The 24,029-nt window shown below is 41.4% G+C and overlaps 1 protein-coding gene across 1 annotated transcript in view; it reads right to left on the minus strand.

Annotated features, from left to right (window-relative positions):
• Nucleotides 1–8,582: 8,582 nt before the first annotated feature.
• The window catches only part of LOC139751627 (zwei Ig domain protein zig-8-like), a 416,836-nt gene continuing 401,389 nt past the window's right edge, over nucleotides 8,583–24,029 (minus strand). Inside the window, exons 6-7 of the mRNA XM_071667247.1 lie at nucleotides 9,900–9,965; nucleotides 8,583–8,984 (exon numbers count right to left, since the gene is read on the minus strand). Of these exons, the coding sequence (XP_071523348.1) occupies nucleotides 8,770–8,984; nucleotides 9,900–9,965 (281 nt within the window). The 3' untranslated portion in view covers nucleotides 8,583–8,769. The remainder of the gene's footprint in view (nucleotides 8,985–9,899; nucleotides 9,966–24,029) is intronic.

Consider the following 24,029-nt stretch of genomic DNA (forward strand, 5'->3'; position numbering starts at 1 on the left):
ATACATGTGTATGGGGGTGGGTTGGGCCATTTCTTTCGTCTGTTTCCTTGCGCTACCTCGCAAACGCGGGAGACAGCGACAAAGCAAAAACAAAAAAAAAAAAAAAAATACATATATATATATATATATATATATATATATATATATATATTTATATATATTGCAGTGGAATTTATTAAAAAAGGGGGTGACTGTATTGTTGACTGGTTGGTAAGGTTATTTAATGTATGTATGACTCATGGTGAGGTGCCTGAGGATTGGCGGAATGCGTGCATAGTGCTATTGTACAAAGGCAAAGGGGATAAGAGTGAGTGCTCAAATTACAGAGGTATAAGTTTGTTGAGTATTCCTGGCAAATTGTATGGGAGGGTATTGATTGAGAGGGTGAAGACATGTACAGAGCATCAGATTGGGGAAGAGCAGTGTGGTTTCAGAAGTGGTAGAGGATGTGTGGATCAGGTGTTTGCTTTGAAGAATGTATGTGAGAAATACTTAGAAAAGCAAATGGATTTGTATGTAGCATTTATGGATCTGGAGAAGGCATATGATAGAGTTGATAGAGATGCTCTGTGGAAGGTATTAAGAATATATGGTGTGGGAGGCAAGTTGTTAGAAGCAGTGAAAAGTTTTTATCGAGGATGTAAGGCATATGTACATGTAGGAAGAGAGAAAAGTGATTGGTTCTCAGTGAATGTAGGTTTGCGGCAGGGGTGTGTGATGTCTCCATGGTTGTTTAATTTGTTTATGGATGGGGTTGTTAGGGAGGTGAATGCAAGAGTTTTGGAAAGAGGGGCAAGTATGAAGTCTGTTGGGGATGAGAGAGCTTGGGAAGTGAGTCAGTTGTTGTTCGCTGATGATACAGCGCTGGTGGCTGATTCATGTGAGAAACTGCAGAAGCTGGTGACTGAGTTTGGTAAAGTGTGAGAAAGAAGAAAGTTAAGAGTAAATGTGAATAAGAGCAAGGTTATTAGGTACAGTAGGGTTGAGGGTCAAGTCAATTGGGAGGTAAGTTTGAATGGAGAAAAACTGGAGTAAGTAAAGTGTTTTAGATATCTGGGAGTGGATCTGTCAGCGGATGGAACCATGGAAGCGGAAGTGGATCATTGGGTGGGGGAGGGGGCGAAAATTCTGGGAGCCCTGAAGAATGTGTGGAAGTCGAGAACATTATCTCGGAAAGCAAAAATGGGTATGTTTGAAGGAATAGTGGTTCCAACAATGTTGTATGGTTGCGAGGCATGGGCTATGGATAGAGTTGTGCGCAGGAGGATGGATGTGCTGGAAATGAGATGTTTGAGGACAATGTGTGGTGTGAGGTGATTTGATCGAGTAAGTAAGGTAAGGGTAAGAGAGATGTGTGGAAATAAAAAGAGTGTTGTTGAGAGAGCAGAAGAGGGTGTTTTGAAATGGTTTGGGCACATGGAGAGAATGAGTGAGGAAAGATTGACCAAGAGGATATATGTGTTGGAGGTGGAGGGAACGAGGAGAAGTGGGAGACCAAATTGGAATTAGAAAGATGGAGTGAAAAAGATTTTGTGTGATCGGGTCCTGAACATGCAGGAGGGTGAAAGGAGGGCAAGGAATAGAGTGAATTGGATCGTTGTGGTATACCGGGGTTGACGTGCTGTCAGTGGATTGAATCAGGGCATGTGAAGCGTCTGGGGTAAACCATGGAAAGCTGTGTAGGTATGTATATTTGCGTGTGTGGACGTATGTATATACATGTGTATGGGGGTGGGTTGGGCCATTTCTTTCGTCTGTTTCCTTGCGCTACCTCGGAAACGCGGGAGACAGCGACAAAGCAAAAAAAAAAAAATATATATATATATATATATATATATATATATATATATATATATATATATATATATATATATATATATATATATATATATATATATATATATATATATGGAGCGACCCGTCGGTGACTTTCCTGCCGACACACCCATCGGGAGATCCTGAGCTTCCCATCTTATCCCTTTACACTCCATTATCTTGCTTATGTATGACCTCACAGTTCATCGAATTCAGTTCCCTTTGTTGCTTTTAAGTATCGTGTGGGCTGTTAGAGTTGAACTGAGAGTCTTTGTATACTATATTTCTTGAGATGAGTGGCAAAGGGACTCGTAATTCCCCTTGAATCATGGTAGATAAAGTACTAAAAGCTGTAGGTGTTATACATGAGGAGAAGAGATAAGTGGAGACCTGATAGTTCAAGACGAGGTTATCTGTAGTCATAATCTTACTTGTGACGTTTCTTTGTTATCGATTCCAGATTCATTTACATCCTCGTGCAAAGTAAAATTATTTCATGCAAGTTTTTGGTGGATAGTCTACACATTACCACAGATATAATTTTGAACGTCTTGTTTATCTGCTCGAGATGGAATGAATCCTAAATACCGACACTGTGCAGACGATCTTTACTGTAAACATCATATCCTGGTGTCACTAACTCTGCCATTAATAAGTGATCATTTCTGGCATTAATCCGTGTTTCTGTAAGTAGTTTCTTTGATATCAGACATTGTGGAGAGAATGATATTAATTCATCACTTTTAAGGTCAAACTTCTGTCTTTGGCGTAGAAAACGTTGATGTTTCCCGGGGAAAGGAGGCGATATGAAAGTGTCGTTAAGTCTCTGAGGTCAGTCAGACCTCAGTATTCATGGTCATGCACCAATCTAAGGTTCCCTGGACTTGCTCCTGACCCAACCTGCTATAAGTCTCCCAAGTATATTGACGGTCTCATGAAGGGGTAAACCACTGAGGTGTAAAAAGAAAACGAAAAAATTCAGGTTCACTGAAGATACGTATATGTGGCTGGCTTGTGTCGTGTTGTTGGTTGATGTGATATACATGATGTTAAGCTATGGTGTATAATGATGTTGCAATGCTGGTTATATTAGGGGAGATTAAAATGGAATTATGATAAGTACCTCTTGCCTGAAAGGGATACTAAAGAACACTGTGGCCAAGGTAGTCTACAGTATATCGTATCAATTGCCTTCATTTGGGGTCGTTGCTACAAGGATTTGCTTGTTAATTACGTGGGTAAAACCTTCGCATGCATGGGAGTCACTGTGCCAACAACACAGTTTTCTTCACATTGTTGCTATTATGTGAATAATTAAGGTTTTCTAAGATTTTTCTCCTATGATAACGACACAGTTTGCTCGAGACTGTGCCGGCTTTTCCAGCAGCAGAGATTTGACTGAGACTTCCCATTTTAAGAAGAACGCTGTTAGCTTGAGACAATCCCTAACTTTGCTTGACTTACTAAATTTCTTTGTCTGCAAACGAGACAGTCTTTTGCACCGTCTTATGTATCGTTTACGGCTGCAGGTTAGAGTGTGGAAGCACATTACTCCAGTGTCACCTTTACCACGAGACAGAGGACCGTTTTCTCCGCTTGATCTTGCCATAGTATTACTATCGTAGCTGGGAATTTATCTCGATGGTGTCGTGATGGTGTTACTCATATTTTTGTGTGATATAACAAAAGTTTCATATGTGTATATATATATATATATATATATATATATATATATATATATATATATATATATATATATATATATATATATATAAAGAGAGAGAGAGAGAGAGAGAGAGAGAGAGAGAGAGAGAGAGAGAGAGAGAGAGAGAGAGAGAGAGAGAGAGAGAGAGAGAGAGGAGAAAAACTTCTACCGCCGTGTTCCCTGAGTGTCGGAGAAAGCGACTGAAGGAGGCGGTAGCTGGGGTCTGGAAAACCCCCTTTCTTGTATTTCATTTTCTGAAAGATGGAACATATGAAGGAGTGGGGAGTGCTCATCCTCCTCAAAGACTCAAATTGGGATGTCTGAATGTGTGTGGATGTAACCAAGATGAGAAGAAAGGAGAGATGGGTAGTGTGCTTGAGGAAAGGAACCTGTATAGTTTAGCTCTAAGTGAAGCAAAACTCAAGGGTGAATGGGAAGAGTGGTTCGCAACTGTCTCAGTAGTAAAGTTCGGTGTTGGTGAAAGGACAAGATATAAGGAAGGAGTAGTTCTACTCCTGAAGCAGGAGTTGTGTGAGTGTATGAGACTGTAAGGAAGTGAATTTTAGACTGATGTGCGTGAAAACGAAAGTAGATGGCGAGAGATGGGTGATTATTTGTTCTTTTGCACGTGGTCATAAGAAGAAAGATCTTGAGTAGCAAGTGTTTTGGGAACAACCAAGTGAAGTGTTAGCAGTTTTTGTGTAAGTGACCGGGTATAAGTATGGATGATTTGAATGCAAAGATAAGTAATGTGGCAGTTGATGGCATAATAAAGGGGCATGGGGTATTCAGTATAATGAATGGAAATGTGTGTAATGAACGTGTCCAATAGGAAAGTAATGGTGCATAGGAATACCTGATTGGAAAGAGGGATGTACACAAGTATACGTATGTGAATCGGAGATACTTTTAGATGTTAATGTGGTGAGAAGGCAGCTGTTGGGATATCTAATCACTGTCTTGTGGAGCTAGGAAGAAGATTCGTAGATTTCGGAAAAGAGGAAACAATGTCAGTGATAAGAGAGTAGTGAGAGCAAGTGAACTTGGAAAAGAAACTTGTGTGAAGAGATGCAAGAGAGATTGAGTATAGAATAGCAGAAGGCGAGTGCAAATGAAGCATTTGGAGTTGGTGAGTAATGGGAGGTATTTAGGGAAGCAGTCCTGGCATGTGCGAGATATGTATGTGGCATGCGAAAGATGGGAGGTGAGCAGATTAGAAAGGGTGGTGAGAGGTGGGATGATGAAACAAGGTTGCTGATGAAAGAGAAAGAGAGGCATCTGGGCGATATGAGCTTCAGAGAAAGTGTAGGGGTTGAAAAAGAGAGCAAATGAGAGTTGGGAAGAGGAAGTGATGTACATCCCACATCATCCACATTTCTGACCACTGCGACCGCTCTCCTAATATTCTGGATCTGTTTTTCATCTCTAATACCTTCCCTACTTTGTTCATTTGATCACACTTGCATAAATGTATCTATCTTAACGGCACCTTACCCTCCAGCAGCCACTTCTAAGCGTAAATACTGGCACCCTAAGAAAGCTGACAGGAATAACTTACGAAACTCATTTTCCTTGGGTGAATTACAGTCTTTTATGTGGTTATGCTTCTGTCTTCACTAAACACATAGCAAAGGTTATGGTTGCGGGAATGGAAGAATTTTTCCCCTCTTCCTCCATGACGCCTTCTTCATCCAAACCACAGTTCAATCGTTCCTAGTTATGAGGCCACTTAGAGAAGAGATCAGGCATATCGGGCTCATAAAAAAACTGTCGTTCCTCCGACTTCCGTGCGGCATCTATCACTGCCCGTAATGGCAGCCAGCACGTTATCCGGGAGGCAAAGCGTTCCTTTATTCAAAGAAAGTGCGATAACCTTTCCAAGACTGCATTAATCAGGCATATCTTCTATAAAGCAACACAGCATCTTAAACAGACTCTTATCACCAACGGCAACAAGAACTCCGACTTCGACAAACAACTTAAAGACTTCATATAAAACAAACTCAGTGGCAAAATTAACAAGCAACACAACAACAAACAAAATGTTTTACTACAACCACAGATGTCAACACCGTACAAGACAGCTGAACGTGTACTAGGAGACGTCGTCTCCAGAAACATCAACCACAAGACACAAATCAAGCTAGTCGTCTGCTAAACAAAAGGTAACCTCATCATGATCAACCAGCTGCACATAAACAAAACACATTACAAGAATCCGACGCAGTTTTATGAACTCAAATGTCAACAAGGAGACTGTGAGCTCCTTACTAACCTAACCTACGTGGGAAGCACAACCTGAGTACCTAACCTACGTGGGAAGCACAACCTGAGTACCTAACCTACGTGGGAAGCACAACCTGAGTACCTAACCTACGTGGGAAGCACAACCTGAGTACCTAACCTACGTGGGAAGCACAACCTGAGTACCTAACCTACGTGGGAAGCACAACCTGAGTACCTAACCTACGTGGGAAGCACAGTCTGAGTACCTAACCTACGTGGGAAGCACAACCTGAGTACCTAACCTACGTGGGAAGCACAACCTGAGTACCTAACCTACGTGGGAAGCACAACCTGAGTACTATCCAGAAGACTCACCCTACACCTACACCTACAAGAAGGCTCCATCAAACTACATGTCACCAAGGAACACCCACATATCCCTCACATGAGAGACGATTGTTAGATTTACAAAGTTACTACGTCGTAAAGAAGAAACAAGACGCCTACACATCGCCGAAACACTAATTATCATGTAATAACAACCACCACTTAACCATAACACGGGCCAAGGCAGACTACTCCAGCTACACGCCCCAGCATCGCGTTACAACCAATTATCGTGCAGCGTTACGTGCACATCCGCCTATCGGTATTACCCAGCCTCACCCAGCCACCCGCAGTCATTCCCAGCTGCTCCACCGGCCTCTCCACACACGCCTGATGATGATTTGAGAGATTCAAATCGAGGCGATGAGACAATCCTAGAAGGTATCCTACATAAACTCCCCACGCATATCAAAGGAGATATTAGGCGACTTGAAAAATTCAGAAAATAATCTAATAAAAAATGCAATTTTCTTATCATTTTATCAATATATATATATATATATATATATATATATATATATATATATATATATATATATATATATATATATATATATATATATATATATATATATCTTTAATCAGATATTTTTCGAGCGAAAGTTAGTGTTCCGCAAAGCACTATACGTTTGTCAAGACAGCTCTTGGTTCTGATTTTCTTCTATTCAGAATTCATTCTAATTCGCCCGATCATCACTATTTATTTTTATGACAGGACGTTATCCCAGGCGGCTTGTATAAGTTGCCCTTGTGAATGGCAGATCCAATTTGCATACATGTGTCTAGAACGATCCGTTTCTCATGGAAAGAGAGAGAGAGAGAGAGAGAGAGAGAGAGAGAGAGAGAGAGAGAGAGAGAGAGAGAGAGAGAGAGAGAGAGAGAGAGAGAGAGAGAGAGAGAGCTATGTACACTTCTCATGGCTTTAAAAATTTGTGCATTTCCATAAATCACTTTTTTCTGGGGTGAGGACACCGGTCGACTGTTATCATGACAGCGAGTTAGGAAACAAAATATTGAACCCTAAGTTGTACTACACTGAAGATCACACCGGATCCTCTCGCTTGTTATTGCACCTCCTCTTTTCCGTGCACATTTTGCAGGAAGGAAAAAGGAATGAAACAAATGAAATGAATGAAAATTATTAAATCATATGTAAGGTGCAGGTATTTGTGTGTGTGTGTGTGTGTGTGTGTGTGTGTGTGTGTGTGTGTGTGTGTGTGTAATATTTTCTTGTCTGGGTAAACCTTGTATTTTTTCGTGCCGTCTTTTTGTAAACCATGTTGATTCTAGCGTTGTCTTTGGGTAAACCATGTTAGTTCTATTATCCCTGTTGGTAAACCATGTTAATTCTGGTATTCGCTGTTGATGAGCCATGTTAGTTCTGGTATTCGCTGTTGATATGCCATGTTAGTTCTGGTATTCGCTGTTGATATGCCATGTTAGTTCTGGTATTCAATGTTGATATGCCATGTTAGTTCTGGTATTCACTGCTCGTGGCACCAAATGTCTCTAATGATCACTGTTTCAGCCAAGTTGGTTTTGCTGGTGACTCGCGAAACTGTACTGGTTTTAGCGTTCACTGTTTGTGAAATAGAATATTTTCCCGTTTACGGTTGGTAATCCATGGGTTTTCTGTGGTCTTTCTTAGTAAACCATGTTGGGTTTTGTAGTTTCTCTTGGTAAACCATATTAGTTTTGTAGTCTTTCTAGGTAAACCATGTTACTTTTAGCATGCACGGTTTCTGAAATAAATCTAATTTCACATTTACTGCTTATGAACCAAGTTAGTTTTAGTAATCACTGCAGGTAAATCATGTTAGTACTACGTTCAGTGTTGGCAGAAATGTTGGACGTAACATTCACTGCTGGTTGAAGAAACTTTGAAACCTCGTGTTGGAATGACATAATTAGATTCTATTTTTTTTTTTCATCGAAGCGTTTATTAGCTGAGCTCCCCTGCCAAATATGAGTTCTAGCGTTTAGTATGATATAAACGAGTTAGCTTTAGCGTTCTCTCTTGTGAAGCTCGTTAGGTATATGTTGGAAACACGTTGGTTCCAAACTTTGCTCGTGACGTTATATATACTTTTGTTGGCGACGCATTTGCTTGAGAAGTTGACATACCTCTGTGTTGACGTGAGTGTCACTCTTTGATCAACGAGGTGGGTAACGAGTAACCTTCTCGTTATACAAAATCATATTAACATTACGTTAAACTAGTAATTTATGTAAAAAAAAAAGATGTTAATCATTCCTCTTTCATAGATTAATGGTGACGAATCTTTCTTTTTCCTTACGTTCTTGACAATAGCAACAGGATTTAAATGTATTATTTTCATTTAAAGGACGACACTATGCGTTTTGACGCGGTTGGAAGGAAAGGTCATGAGCCATTTAAAATGAGTCATAAGCTCGAAAATCGAGTGAAAGGTCAATGAAAAAGCCAGACTTTATTAAATGATATATAATCTTAAAACTTCTGTATGGTGACATTGTACATATCATCCAGTGGTATAACGCTTACATGCAATGACACTTACACACAGTCGAAGTGAAACGTACAGAGAGAAGGTCAGGAGGTGAGCGTGGCAAAGGTACCAACCTCCCAACCCTGGCGGAGGGGAGACGACGGGGCGTTAGGTCACCTCGACCCACACGGACCCCACTATTCTGTAGAAGGTCCCCACCAGGAGGACAGCCAGAGTACCAGTCACTCCCCAGCTGCTGCTGCTGTTGCTGCTGCTGCTGCTGTTGCTGCTGCTGCTGCTGGTGTTTCTGCTGTCGCTGCTGCTACTGCTGCTGCCGCTGCCGCTGGAGGAACTGTTGGTGTGTACCGCTGCCGGGTGTTCGCCTGTAGCAGAGGGAATGTCACAGTGTCCAGAATTAGTTCGACGATTGAGAAATGGTGGCTACAACATGGTAGCCACAGCGTCTAAAACGAGATAGAAATGACCATTTGTCAATTATATATTAACATTAAGACAAAATTGATGGAGCGAAGAGAGGAGAAGAGTTGATGATTTCAAGAAATTACTCTTAAAATGAAAGAGCCCTTTAGTCATGGATGGGGCCATATGGACCAGTTACTAAACAAACCAAAAGAACCACCTCAGAAATCAGAGCCGCGGGATAAGTCGGGGTAGAAGGTAATGGTAAGCTGCCGGAGAAACAATAAGCGTCTCTATCAACAAATCCCTTGAGGGGAGGAAGATGGTATAGACATTCTCGAGAAATTAGAATATCCAAGTAAAGTTCTTACTGGGTAGGAGATAAAGTGAATTGAAAAGTGTTGAAATTAAGAAAGACAGAAAATAGTATACAAATTATATTCATAAGAGCAAGATATAAGAAACTGGATAATATATTTGCCTCTGAATATTTCCCCCAGAACTGATCATCATACAGGACTAAAAAGGCAATAGAAATCTAGCTGTGCGTCCTGATCACTGAAACAAGGGTTCATCATCGACTGAAGTATGAGTGAGTTACTATTAGGACGTCGAGTGAAGGTGTATATTAGCTCCAGAAAGCAACCCTTCCGTCATCAAAGGTCACGAAGGGGTTACGCATCAAAGAGGCAGACATTTTTCACGTCCAATATTGGATACAAATATCAAAAGCTCAATATGTACCCACTCTCCAGAGCGGGAATAGGCTTCATGTGCAAGTGATGTGCCTCTGATATGACCCCAATTTTTACCTTGATTCAAAATTACGTAAGTACGAGGAGAGAGAGAGAGAGAGAGAGAGAGAGAGAGAGAGTCACCTGGTGCTGGGATGTGTCGGGAGTGAGGCAATGTGCTATTCTTGTGCATGGCTGCTGGCTCCTCACCTGGGGGATAGAGAGGAGTTAGCAACACAGGAACTGACCACTAGAGGCAGCACTATCTCGTGAGTCAGTAACACAGGAACTGACCACTAGAGGCAGCACTATCTCGTGAGTCAGTAACACAGGAACTGACCACTAGGGCAGCACTGTGATAGAAGACACATACAACAAACTGCAGTATATAATTCACGTGGATGTCTGGAAATGTTACGTTACTCATTGACACATAATCATAAAACACTAAATTAATTGTTTCACACATTCCGGTTTATATGTTATAATATAACCCTAAATAGATAGTTTCATGTATCCTTTTATATATTATGATAAAACACTAGATGAATAAGCAAATAGTTTCATGTATCCTGATATCATATTATAATAAAACACTAAAAAAATGAATAGATACTTTCATGTATCCTGTTTACATTTTATGATAAAACACTATATAGACAAGTAAATAGTTTCAAGTACTCTGGTTTACATATTATATCCTGCCACATCACATAGTGAATCTGGGAGGTTTTATGCTCTCCATCACACTCCCTGTGCCTGTCTGTCTGTGTGTTCGTCTAGCAACATACGACCGACTGCTATATTAACAAATGTTCATACTTAACACCAGATACACCATATGAGGATGACGACCGGAATAAATTTCGGGTCACGTACTTGCATGAATTTGCATATTGATTATAAAAAACTATAATTCAGGGACGCATGATAATATGAAGTTACCATATATAACATAGTTGTATTAGGCAAAGAAAAATAACGTGGTATAAATATTTTGTGCATTAATGAGAGATTTTTTGTGAATATACAATAAAGCAATAGTTACACCACTTGCATATATATATATATATATATATATATATATATATATATATATATATATATATATATATATATACATATGTTCCTATGAGTCCACGGGGAAAATGAAACACGAAAAGTTCCCAAGTGCACTTTCGTGTAATAATCACATCATCAGGGGAGACACAAGAGAGAAATATAACACTCAGTTGATATACATCGAAGAGACGAAGCTAGGACGCCATTTGGTAAACATGTGATTGTCCAAAACATGTTTTGGACAATCACATGTTTACCAAATGGCGTCCTAGCTTCGTCTCTTCGATGTATATTAGCTGACTGTTATATTTCTCTACCTCTGACACGTAGATCCTTTTAGTCATTCTTTCTTCACTCATCCTCTCCATTTGTCTGAATCATGCCAGCACACCCTGGTAAGCTTTGTCAGTCACAATGCACTTGCACTGTGCTACCACACCTCGCTCTAACACTACCATTTCTTACACGAATAACCCTCCTCACGCCACGTATTGTCCTCAGGCGTTTTCTTTCAAACACATCCTCCCTCTTCCGCCCTTTTGCATTTATAGCAGAAGACTTGCATCCGTACAGTTCCGTCAGGAATACTTTACTTTCAACGATACTCATCTTTGCCCTAACTCATACTGATCTCTCATTCCACACACAACCCGACGTATTCAGGACAGTCTGTACCACTCTTTGACGCACTTCATCCGCCTTGGCTCCATCTACCGCTATGTCTAAGACAAAGTACCTAAAGCTCTCTACTTCCTCTGTGTCTCCCCCTTCATATTCACATACTCTCCCAGATTGAAAAATCAGCTTCTGTTATTTCTCTCTCGAGTCTACCACCGGAACTATGTCATCAGTAAGCAGCAGCTGACTCGCCTCTCGGGCTGTAAACCCGCACTTCTCTACACTATTCTTGTATCTACCTTCCTTACCGTCCCGTCCATGACAAATTAAACAGCCACTGTGACTTACCACATCCTTCACGCAGACCCACCTTCATCAGGAACAACTCATCATCCTCCATTCCTACTCGCATACACGCCTTACTCCCACGGTAAAAACTCCTCACTGCTTCTAGTAGTCTTCCTCCCATGCTGATATGTTTGTAACTATATTCTAAGGGCTCTATAAGAGCCCTATCATAAGACTCATCCAGGTCTATTAATGCCGCATTCATACCTTTCTTTCCCTAAGTATTTTTTCTGCACAAATTCTTCAGAGCAAACGCTTGGTCCACACATCCCCTACAATTCCTAAAGACATTTCCCCTCCTTAGCTTGAGGATCTGTGAATGCCATCACCTTCCCATTCACCATTCTTCGATACAACTTACCAGGCTTACTCAGCCAACTTACATAACTGCAAGTCGAGTATTCATTTGTGTTCCCTTTTTCTTACATTAGGGTCCTATTCATGTATTCTTTCACTCCTCAAGCACCTTATCCAGGACCATGTAAGAAGCACCTTATCCAGGACCATATGAGATGAAATACTTTCAACCATTTCCTTAAAGTTCACTGATACTGTCATCTCATCTCTCATTCGTCCTCTTTTCAAGCTCTGGTACCTTGCTTTTGACCTTCTGCCGCTTTCTTTGGTGCAATCCCCAATCACTCGTACTCCTTCCCATCACATACTTTTCATATACCTATTTTTTTTTTTTCATTAGCAGTTCATCTTTTTCATATGGGAACATCCACCTTTCCCATACCACATTTGTCACCCATACATGTAAGCGGTACTTTTCTATATGCTTTCCACTTCTTTTCCAATTCCGTCTCTTTGATACTCTCGCTCGTGCCCCCACCCTCCTTTATTTTTAATCTAATCCATCTCGGTATCTCTGCACACAGGCTTCTTGTCCAATAATGCTCACTTTCACTTTTTGTCCACACGTCTTTTTTCCCAGTAAAAGCTCCCACATTTTCCTCAACCAGGAAATGATTGGACATCCCACCCTCTCTCCCTCCCTCAGCACCTTCACATCCAACTGTCTCTCCTGGAAACACCTGTTAGTTGACACAAAATCCAATAATTCCTGTTCATCATCAGCCCCACTCACTCTCGTACTACTATGACACCACTTTTTTAAAACCATGTACTCCCAGTAACTTCTCGTTCATTTTCAGCACACTGTGTGACGAGGTGTTCCCTATTTTCAATACAGCAGGTTCTTCACGCCCCAAGTTACACCCTCATCAACCTTACCAGGTGCATGAGGGCTGCCCGTCACCCACCCCTCGCACTCCGTTGTCATCCTCGCCAGCATCAATCTTGAACCCATTTTCTTTCATCCTCTAACCCATCAAGGACGATTCTCGTATTACAAACGGGAATCATTTTCCCATCCGCGTTTGAAGGCTGGCTTGTTAATCATTCGGGCTTCAGGCCTATCATCTGCAGGGGTCATTAAGGCCGTCAGCGAAAGGTAATAACCACCAAATGAACAATCTCGAACACCTAAAGATTCTAAGAACTGTATACACTCCCACTGCATATATGGTCCTTGTTGGAAGGCTCACATGTTTCCCTTCTTAAGTAGAGGCACGTATAGGTACCAAATGTCACCAACCAATATCAACCAGGGCACAGAAATATCAACGAGGCTCTTTTACCGAAAGATACCTAGGCAGGAGGCTGCTATGCGCCTCCCTCACAGGCTACTATCATTCTCACCCGTATCAGCAGACCAAGAACAGTGATTCTGATGATACTTACCAGAGGAAGACCCAGTATCCAAGAGATGGGGCCCCATGAGTGTAAAACTCCCTCCCCGTACAGTACAAATAGGTAATTAGAAGGACTTACGTTAGGGAGATAATCACGCGCTGGGGTCGTTGCGTACACACTAGGATTAAATGGCGGTGGCGAGCCAAGATTTAAAGGCCGTAGCGGAGCTGCAAGGGTTCATATTTCTGCGTGGTAGTGTGTTTAAAATGCCCGACGTTGTTTTAATAGCCTACGAGACTCGTTTCTCTTTCCAGTGTTTCATACATTGCTCTAAATCCGCCAGGTTTTTCTTTTTAACGTTTCATACATTTGCTCTAAACCCGCCGTCTGTGGGGACTGATATGTAGCAAACCGCCTATATCGAGTGGTTTTAACACAGTCTGAAGCTCCTCCTTCAGCAGAAGTACCACTCCCGTCCTTCCTACTTATCCACTTATCCTGACCTCAGAGTTTACCCCTCAAGCACTCCTAGAGCCACACTATCCACTTTCTCTTCACCTAGGTGTCACTCAGAGCCATGACATCCGGGCTCACCTCATCAAAGATAGTACCTATCTCGCCCTCCTCATCCTGGATGTACCCCATGTTTTACCTCCTGAACACTCCTCAAACAACCCTATCCATTTGCTCTTCAGCTCATCCCTCAGAGCCGTCTATCCACCCCTCAGAGCCTTGGTGTCATCCACTCCCATTCAGACAATCTCACCTGAGCCCTCGGGCAGAAATCCTCTCTTGTCTCTTTCTTCTGTTCTTGATCTCACAAGGAGGGAAAGTTTTCCAGCCTCCTGCTCCGGCCCTTGATCAATCGCCTTTAATGACATGCAGATCACTGGGGTAGTTTTCTTACTTCCTAATTCCAAGGGATAAAGAAAATTTATGATTTAGGATGAAGACCGGCGTGATTTACGTGTCGTCAAGTGCAATGTGAGGGATGGAGGGAAAATTTGGGTTTGTAGATCGAGTCCCACCAACTCTCGTGTATCACGGAGAGGAAAGAGAGACAGCAGCCCGGGCCAGGGAGGGAAAACATGACAGCGACTGCTGAGCTGGCTCACTTCACCGCTGTCACTACTTCTGCCAACCCCCAGGCGATAGTATCTCCCTGGTTGGTGCTAACCTACCAAACTACATGGACAAAACATGTCCCAGTCATTTACCTCTCAGGCGAAAGGAAAAGAAAGAGGAAATTAATCAGAGCTCCTCAGGTGTTTGCAGAAAGGTACAGAGAATATAAAAAGGGGAGAGAATGGAAGAAGGAAGAGAGTTTTACTGTTTCGCTATACGAGGAAGTGAGGAAGTATCACAACGTTCCATTCTCGTTCGGCTGGCTTTCATACAGAAACTATGGGAAGCAGCAACTAGATCTGAGTCAGGAGTTCATGTCTTGGTAGGAGGGCCACTTACAGACAGCTCACAAGAATAGTTGCCAAACTAATACCTGGAGAATAGGGAGAGAACAGCAACATCGCGGTAGAGAAGGATGCTTGAAGAGAAGTGATGCCAAGAGAATCAATGAAAGGGAAGGCCTTCGCTTCCACTCTGGCTAATAGAAAGTTGGAGGAACTGTGCTCCATATTTGAGCGAATAAAGATCTGGACGACAGACATGATAATATTAGCAGCAGGTAAGAGCATAAGAGCATTATATTAGGTGCCAATCCCACCCAAACACTTATAGCAGGTCATTGTACCTAACCTGCTATTGCCAATCTTTCTCTACATTTTTCTGCTAACGTTTAATGTATCTAATCTTTTGTCACTTTTCCGAAGAGGGTTCTAAGGTTTGGGCCAAAATGTAGAGCTCCAGAATTATTATCATTTCTCTAGTGTGGGTTTTGTTTTCATATCAGGATACCTATCTATTTATCTATCTATCTATCTATCTATCTATCTATATATATATATATATATATATATATATATATATATATATATATATATATATATATATATATATATATATATATATATTTTTTTTTTTTTTTTTTTTTTTTTTTTTTATACTTTGTCGCTGTCTCCCGCGTTTGCGAGGTAGCGCAAGGAAACAGACGAAAGAAATGGCCCAACCCCCCCCCATACACATGTACATACACACGTCCAGACACGCAAATATACATACCTACACAGCTTTCCATGGTTTACCCCAGACGCTTCACATGCCTTGCTTCAATCCACTGACAGCACGTCAACCCCTGTATACCACATGACTCCAATTCACTCTATTTCTTGCCCTCCTTTCACCCTCCTGCATGTTCAGGCCCCGATCACACAAAATCTTTTTCACTCCATCTTTCCACCTCCAATTTGGTCTCCCTCTTCTCCTCGTTCCCTCCACCTCCGACACATATATCCTCTTGGTCAATCTCTCCTCACTCATTCTCTCCATGTGCCCAAACCATTTCAAAACACCCTCTTCTGCTCTCTCGACCACGCTCTTTTTATTTCCACACATCTCTCTTACCCTTACGTTACTTACTCGATCAAACCACCTCACACCACACATTGTCCTCAAACATCTCATTTCCAGCACATCCATCCTCCTGCGCACATCTCTATCCATAGCCCACGCCTCGCAACCATACAGCATTGTTGGAACCACTATTCCCTCAAACATACCCATTTTTGATTTCCGAGATAATGTTCTCGACTTCCACACATTTTTCAAGGCTCCCAAAATTTTCGCCCCCTCCCCCACCCTATGATCCACTTCCGCTTCCATGGTTCCATCCGCTGACAGATCCACTCCCAGATATCTAAAACACTTCACTTCCTCCAGTTTTTCTCCATTCAAACTCACCTCCCAATTGACTTGACCCTCACCCCTACTGTACCTAATAACCTTGCTCTTATTCACATTTACTCTCAACTTTCTTCTTCCACACACTTTACCAAACTCAGTCACCAGCTTCTGCAGTTTCTCACATGAATCAGCCACCAGCGCTGTATCATCAGCGAACAACAATTGACTCACTTCCCAAGCTCTCTCATCCCCAACAGACTTCATACTTGCCCCTCTTTCCAGGACTCTTGCATTTACCTCCTTTACAACCCCATCCATAAACAAATTAAACAACCATGGAGACATCACACACCCCTGCCGCAAACCTACATTCACTGAGAACCAATCACTTTCCTCTCTTCCTACACGTACACATGCCTTACATCCTCGATAAAAACTTTTCACTGCTTCTAACAACTTGCCTCCCACACCATATATTCTTAATACCTTCCACAGAGCATCTCTATCAACTCTATCATATGCCTTCTCCAGATCCATAAATGCTACATACAAATCCATTTGCTTTTCTAAGTATTTCTCACATACATTCTTCAAAGCAAACACCTGATCCACACATCCTCTACCACTTCTGAAACCGCACTGCTCTTCCCCAATCTGATGCTCTGTACATGCCTTCACCCTCTCAATCAATACCCTCCCATATAATTTACCAGGAATACTCAACAAACTTATACCTCTGTAATTTGAGCACTCACTCTTATCCCCTTTGCCTTTGTACAATGGCACTATGCACGCATTCCGCCAATCCTCAGGCACCTCACCATGAGTCATACATACATTAAATAACCTTACCAACCAGTCAACAATACAGTCACCCCCTTTCTTAATAAATTCCACTGCAATACCATCCAAACCTGCTGCCTTGCCGGCTTTCATCTTCCGCAAAGCTTTTACTACCTCTTCTCTGTTTATCAAATCATTTTCCCTAACCCTCTCACTTTGCACACCACCTCGACCAAAACACCCTATATCTGCCACTCTGTCATCAGACACATTCAACAAACCTTCAAAATACTCATTCCATCTCCTTCTCACATCACCGCTACTTGTTATCACCTCCCCATTTACGCCCTTCACTGAAGTTCCCATTTGCTCCCTTGTCTTACGCACCCTATTTACCTCCTTCCAGAACATCTTTTTATTCTCCCTAAAATTTACTGATAGTCTCTCACCCCAACTCTCATTTGCCCTTTTTTTCACCTCTTGCACCTTTCTCTTGACCTCCTGTCTCTTTCTTTTATACTTCTCCCACTCAATTGCATTTTTTCCCTGCAAAAATCGTCCAAATGCCTCTCTCTTCTCTTTCACTAATACTCTTACTTCTTCATCCCACCACTCACTACCCTTTCTAAACAGCCCACCTCCCACTCTTCTCATGCCACAAGCATCTTTTGCGCAATCCATCACTGATTCCCTAAATACATCCCATTCCTTCCCGACTCCCCTTACTTCCATTGTTCTCACCTTTTTCCATTCTGTACACAGTCTCTCCTGGTACTTCCCCACACAGGTCTCCTTCCCAAGCTCACTTACTCTCACCACCTTCTTCACCCCAACATTCACTCCTCTTTTCTGAAAACCCATACTAATCTTCACCTTAGCCTCCACAAGATAATGATCAGACATCCCTCCAGTTGCACCTCTCAGCACATTAACATCCAAAAGTCTCTCTTTCGCACGCCTGTCAATTAACACGTAATCCAATAACGCTCTCTGGCCATCTCTCCTACTTACATAAGTATACTTATGTATATCTCGCTTTTTAAACCAGGTATTCCCAATCATCAGTCCTTTTTCAGCACATAAATCTACAAGCTCTTCACCATTTCCATTTACAACACTGAACACCCCATGCATACCAATTATTCCCTCAACTGCCACATTACTCACCTTTGCATTCAAATCACCCATCACTATAACCCGGTCTCGTGCATCAAAACCGCTAACACACTCATTTAGCTGCTCCCAAAACACTTGCCTCTCATGATCTTTCTTCTCATGCCCAGGTGCATATGCACCAATAATCACCCACCTCTCTCCATCAACTTTCAATTTTACCCATATTAATCGAGAATTTACTTTCTTACATTCTATCACATACTCCCACAACTCCTGTTTCAGGAGTATTGCTACTCCTTCCCTTGCTCTTGTCCTCTCACTAACCCCTGACTTCACTCCCCAGACATTTCCAAACCACTCTTCCCCTTTACCCTTGAGCTTCGTTTCACTCAGAGCCAAAACATCCAGGTTCCTTTCCTCAAACATACTACCTATCTCTCCTTTTTTCACATCTTGGTTACATCCACACACATTTAGGCACCCCACTCTGAGCCTTCGAGGAGGATGATCACTCCCCGCGTGACTCCTTCCTCTGTTTCCCATTTTAGAAAGTTAATACAAGGAGGGGAGGATTTCCGGCCCCCCGCTCCCGTCCCCCCCAGTCGCCTTCCACGACACGCGAGGAACACGCGGGAAGCACTCTTTCACCCCTATCCCCAGGGATAATATACATATATATATACATACACACACACACACACACACACACATATGCACATACACACACACACACACACATACATATATATACATATGAAAAATGTAAGAACAATTTAGAAACAAACTTTTAGCTTGAAATGAATGAAAAAAAAAAAAATGAATGTCACATAATGGTTCAACCTCTGGCTATGGAAAAGGAGATGTACAATTTATTCACACAAACGTCAATAGCAGTTCTCATCAATTTCACCATATATATATATATATATATATAGATAAATAGATAGGTCTTAGGAATAAAGTCAGTTGGTGGGAGGACAAGATTACAGGAAGTGGTAGCACTACTCCTGAAGCAGGAGTTGTGGGAGTATGTGATACAGTGTAAGAAAGTAAACTCTAGATTGATTTTGGTAAAACAGAAAGTGGATGGAAAGAGATGGGTGATTATTGGTGCCTATGCACCTGGTCAGGAGAAGAAAGATCATGAGAGGCAAGTGTTTTGGAGCAGTTTTGATGCACGAGACAAGGTTATAGTGATGGGTGATTTGAATGCAAAGGTGAGAAATGTGGCATTTGAGGGTATGATTGGTGTACATGGGTTGTTCAATGTTGTAAATGGAAATAGTTAAAAGCTTGTAGAATTATGTGCTGAAAAAGGACTGGTGATTGGGAATACCTAGTTTAAGAAGAGATATACATAAGTATACGTATGTAAGTAGGCGAGATGGCTAGAGAGCATTATCGAATTACGTGTTAATTGACAGGCGTGGGAAAGAGAGAATTTTGGATGTTAATGTTAATGTAAACATGCGATTGTCCAAGACAGCCAACGAGCGTATCATAAACGTATTATGCGGACAAGAAGGTGTATTGTTTGCAAATTTTATCGGCAATAAAGTTATCCAAGTAGTATAGACCATCACTAATATCAAGATTATAATTCTTTATGTATTCAGTGATTGGAGATTCAATGATGTTTCTCGTGGTAATGATTTCTTTGCTAAATTAAGGTATTTATCAATGAAATCATTTTACAGAGTTGAGCCCAAACCTCCCATTGACACCAAGAATCTTTTAGTTCTCCCTTTTGATAATAATCTAACTTTACTTCCTATGTTGCTTAAATCCTACAATGTAAATGTTGCCTTCAGCAACAATAATACTATAGAGAATATCTCAATGAGCAATTCACCAGATGATTTTCCTGGATGCATCTATGCATTGCCATGTAGAAATCGTTATAAGTTTTATGTTGGGCAGACTGGTAAGGATCTTTCTGTTAGACTTAAGCAACATAAATATAGTATAAGAACGTGACAAGAATCAAATGCCTTGTTTAATCACGTTAAAAACTATGATCATTGTATTGACTGGAGTAATGCCATCTCAGTTATCAACTCTGACTCTATTACCACGAGAAATATCATTGAATCTCATATTTTTCAATACACAAAGAATCATAATCTTAATATTGGTGATGGTCTATACAAATTGGATAACTTTATTGTTGATAAAATCTGTAAACAATTCACCTTCTTGTCCACATGTCTGTCTTGGACAATCGCTTGTTAACCAAATGGCGTCCTAACTACGTCTCTTCGTTGTATATCAACTGATAGTTATATTTTACTCTTGTGTCTCCCCTGATGATGTGTTTATTACACGAAAGTGCACTTGGGAACTTATCGTGTTTCATTTTCCCCGTGGACTCATAGGAATATACTTGATCACGCGCAAAATTGTGATCTTTTCCAATATATATATATATATATATATATATATATATATATATATATATATATATATACGAACAAAGTGCATATGAACTCGCAACTTCATAGAACATACAGGTTTGCATGATCTATGAAAGTGCGCGTTCATATGCACTTTCTTCGTATTCATATACCTCAGCGTTGTACAGTTATGTCCGGTGAAATGCTATCTGCTGGCTATGTGAGCCTGTTGGAAAATGACCGGTGTAGAGCCCGTTGCTCACCGACGTGAGACGAAGGGTATTCGAATACATAGTATTTAAATGGTCATTTCCTATTAAGAAGCGAGCATAGCCTAGCGGTAGCGCTCCCGCCTGTTGCACAGGGGTCACGGGTTCGATCCTGACTGTTGGAGAAATTGTATGATATATATATATACATATATATATATGTATATTGTTTTATTTCATTCTATTCCATTATACATAATCGCTGTTTCCCGCGTCAACGAGATAGCGCCAGGAAACAGAAGAAGAATGACCCATCCACGCATATACACATATATGTACATAACGTTCACATACGCACATATACATACATCTTCATACGTATACGGGGACATTACATCCATACACATGCAAATATTCATACTGGCTTGCCTTCATCCATTTCTATCGCTACCCCGCCCCATCGCTATCCACTTGCTCCAGCGAAGTAGCGCCAGGAATACAGACAAAAAGGCCCTATTCGTTCACACCCAGTCTCTAGCTGTCATGTGTAATGCACCGAAACCACAGCTCTCTATCCACATCCAGGCCCCACAGACACTTCCATGGTTTACCCCAGACGCACCACATGGCTTGGTTCAGTTCACTGACATCAAGTAGACCCAAGTATACCACATCGTTCCACTTCACTCTATCTCGTGCACGCCTTTAACCCTCCTGTATGTTCAGTCCCTGATACCTCAAAATCTTTATCACACCATCCTTCCACCTCCAATTTTGTCTCCCACTTCTTGTTCTCACCATTTCTGACACATATATCCTGTTTGTCAACCTTTCCTCACTCATTCTCTCCATACGTCCATATCATTTCAACAGGCCCTCTTCTGCTTTCTCAATCACACTCTTTTTATTTTCACACATCTATCTTACCCTTTCATTATTTACTTGATCAAACCATCTCACAACACATATTGTCCTCAAACATTTCATTTCCAACACATCCATCCTCCTTCGCACAGCCTTACCTATAGCCCATGCCTTGGATCCATATGATGTTGTTGGGATTAATCTTCCATTAAGCATACCTGTTTTTTGCCCTCCAAGACATATCTATCTTTCCACACACTCTCCTGTACTCCCAGAACTTTCTTCCTCTCCCCCATCCTATGACTCACATCCGCTTCCATAGTTCCATTCGCTGATAGTCCACTCCCAGATACCTAAGATACTTTACTTCTTTCAATTTTTCTCCACTCAAACTACACCTCAAGTAACGTGTCCCTCAACCCAGCTAAACCCAATGAACTTGCTTATATTTACATTGACTCTCAAGTTTCTCCTTTCATAACCTACATTTGCAGCTTCTAACTCGAATCACCCACCAGTGGTGCATCATCAGCAAACTGATGCACTTCCTAGTCCCTTTCATCTTCCACAGCCTGCATACTCGTCCATCCCTCCAAGACTCTCGCATATATTTCCCTCACCATCCCATTAATAAACAAATTGAACATCCATGATGGCATCACACACCCCTACCGTGGACCGACCTTAAATTGGAACCAATCACTCTCCTGTCTTCTCACTCGTACATTAGCCTTACACACTTGATAAAATCTCACTGCTTCTAGCAGCTTGCCACCACACCATATATTCTTCAGACCTTCCACAAAGCATCTCTATCAACTCTATCATATGCTTTTTCTAAATGCCATATAAAAATCCATATGTTTTTCTCATTATTTCTATGACAATCTTTAAAGCAAACTCCTGATCCACACATCCTCTCTCATTTCGGAAACCACACTGATCCTCCCCAGTCTGATGCTCTCTACATGTCTTCACCCTCTCAATCACTTCCCTCCCATATAACTTACCAAATCTAATCAACAAGCTTAAACTTTTGTAATTTGAACCCCACCTTTATCTCCCTTGCCTCTCTACAATTCGAATTACATATGCATTCCGCCAATCCTCAGGCACCTCACCATGATAAGTATATTCATTGAGTCCTTATCAACCAATCAACAACACAGTCATTCCCTTTCTTAATAGATTCAAGTGCAATTCTACCCACTCCAGCCGCTTTGCTTTATTTCTTCTTACGCAAGGCTTTCGCCACCTGTTCTTTCTTCACCAAATCACTTTCTATGAGTCTCACTTCGCATTCTACCTCGAAGAAAACATCTTACATCTGCCACTCTATCATCAAACACATTTAACGGTCCTTCAAAATACTTACTCCATCTCCTCCTCACTTCATCTTTATCTGTTTATACTTCCCCTTTTGCCCTTTTCACGGATGTTCCCATTAGTTTCCTTCTCTTTCGCACATTATCTACCTTGTTCCAAAACATCGGATTCTCCCTAGAGTTTATTGATATTCTCTCATCCCAACTCTTATTACTCTTTTTCAACCTCTGCACCTTCCTCTTGACCTCCTGCCACTTTCTCTTATACACTTCCGTCATTTGCACTCCTTCCCTATAATTACAAACCAGACGCCTCTCTTTTCCCTTTCACAATCAACTCGCTTCTTCATCACACCACTCACCAATCTTTCTGATCTTCCCACCTCCCACCTTTCGCATGCCACGTACATCTCTTGCACATGCCATCACTGCTTCCCATTCCTCCCCCACTCCTCTAGCCTCATTTACCTTCAACTTTTGCCATTCTACACTCAATCTCTTTTAATATTTCTTCATGCAAGTCTCTTTTACCAGGTCACTTATTTTCATCACTATCTTGTCCCAAACATTGTTTCCTCTTTTCGAAAACCCATAAAAATCCTCATCCTCTCCTCCACAGGACAGTGATCAGACATCCCATCAACCGTCCCTCTCAGCACATTTACATCCAAAAGTGTCTCTTTTACACACCCTTCAACTAATACATGATCTAATAATATTAGCCCGTTGACCATCTCTCCAACTCGTGTACGTAACTTGTGTATTTCCAATCACCAGTCCTTTAGCAGAAAACTCCACAAGCTCTTCACCATTTCCATTCATACAGTGACTATCCCCTGCGCCTCAATTATACCCTCAACTGCCACACTGATCGCCTTCGCATTTAATCCGCGCATCACTCACACCCGGTCTCGTACATCAAAACTGCTAACACGTTCACTCAGCTGCTCCCAAAAGACTTGCCTCTCATGATCTTTCTTCTCAAGGCCAGGTGCATAAGCACTAGTAATCACCCATAACTCGCCACACATTTCCAGACTTATCCAGATCAATCTATGA

The sequence above is a fragment of the Panulirus ornatus genome, chromosome 11 (assembly GCF_036320965.1).
Source record: "Panulirus ornatus isolate Po-2019 chromosome 11, ASM3632096v1, whole genome shotgun sequence".
NCBI classification, from domain to species: Eukaryota; Metazoa; Arthropoda; class Malacostraca; order Decapoda; family Palinuridae; genus Panulirus; species Panulirus ornatus.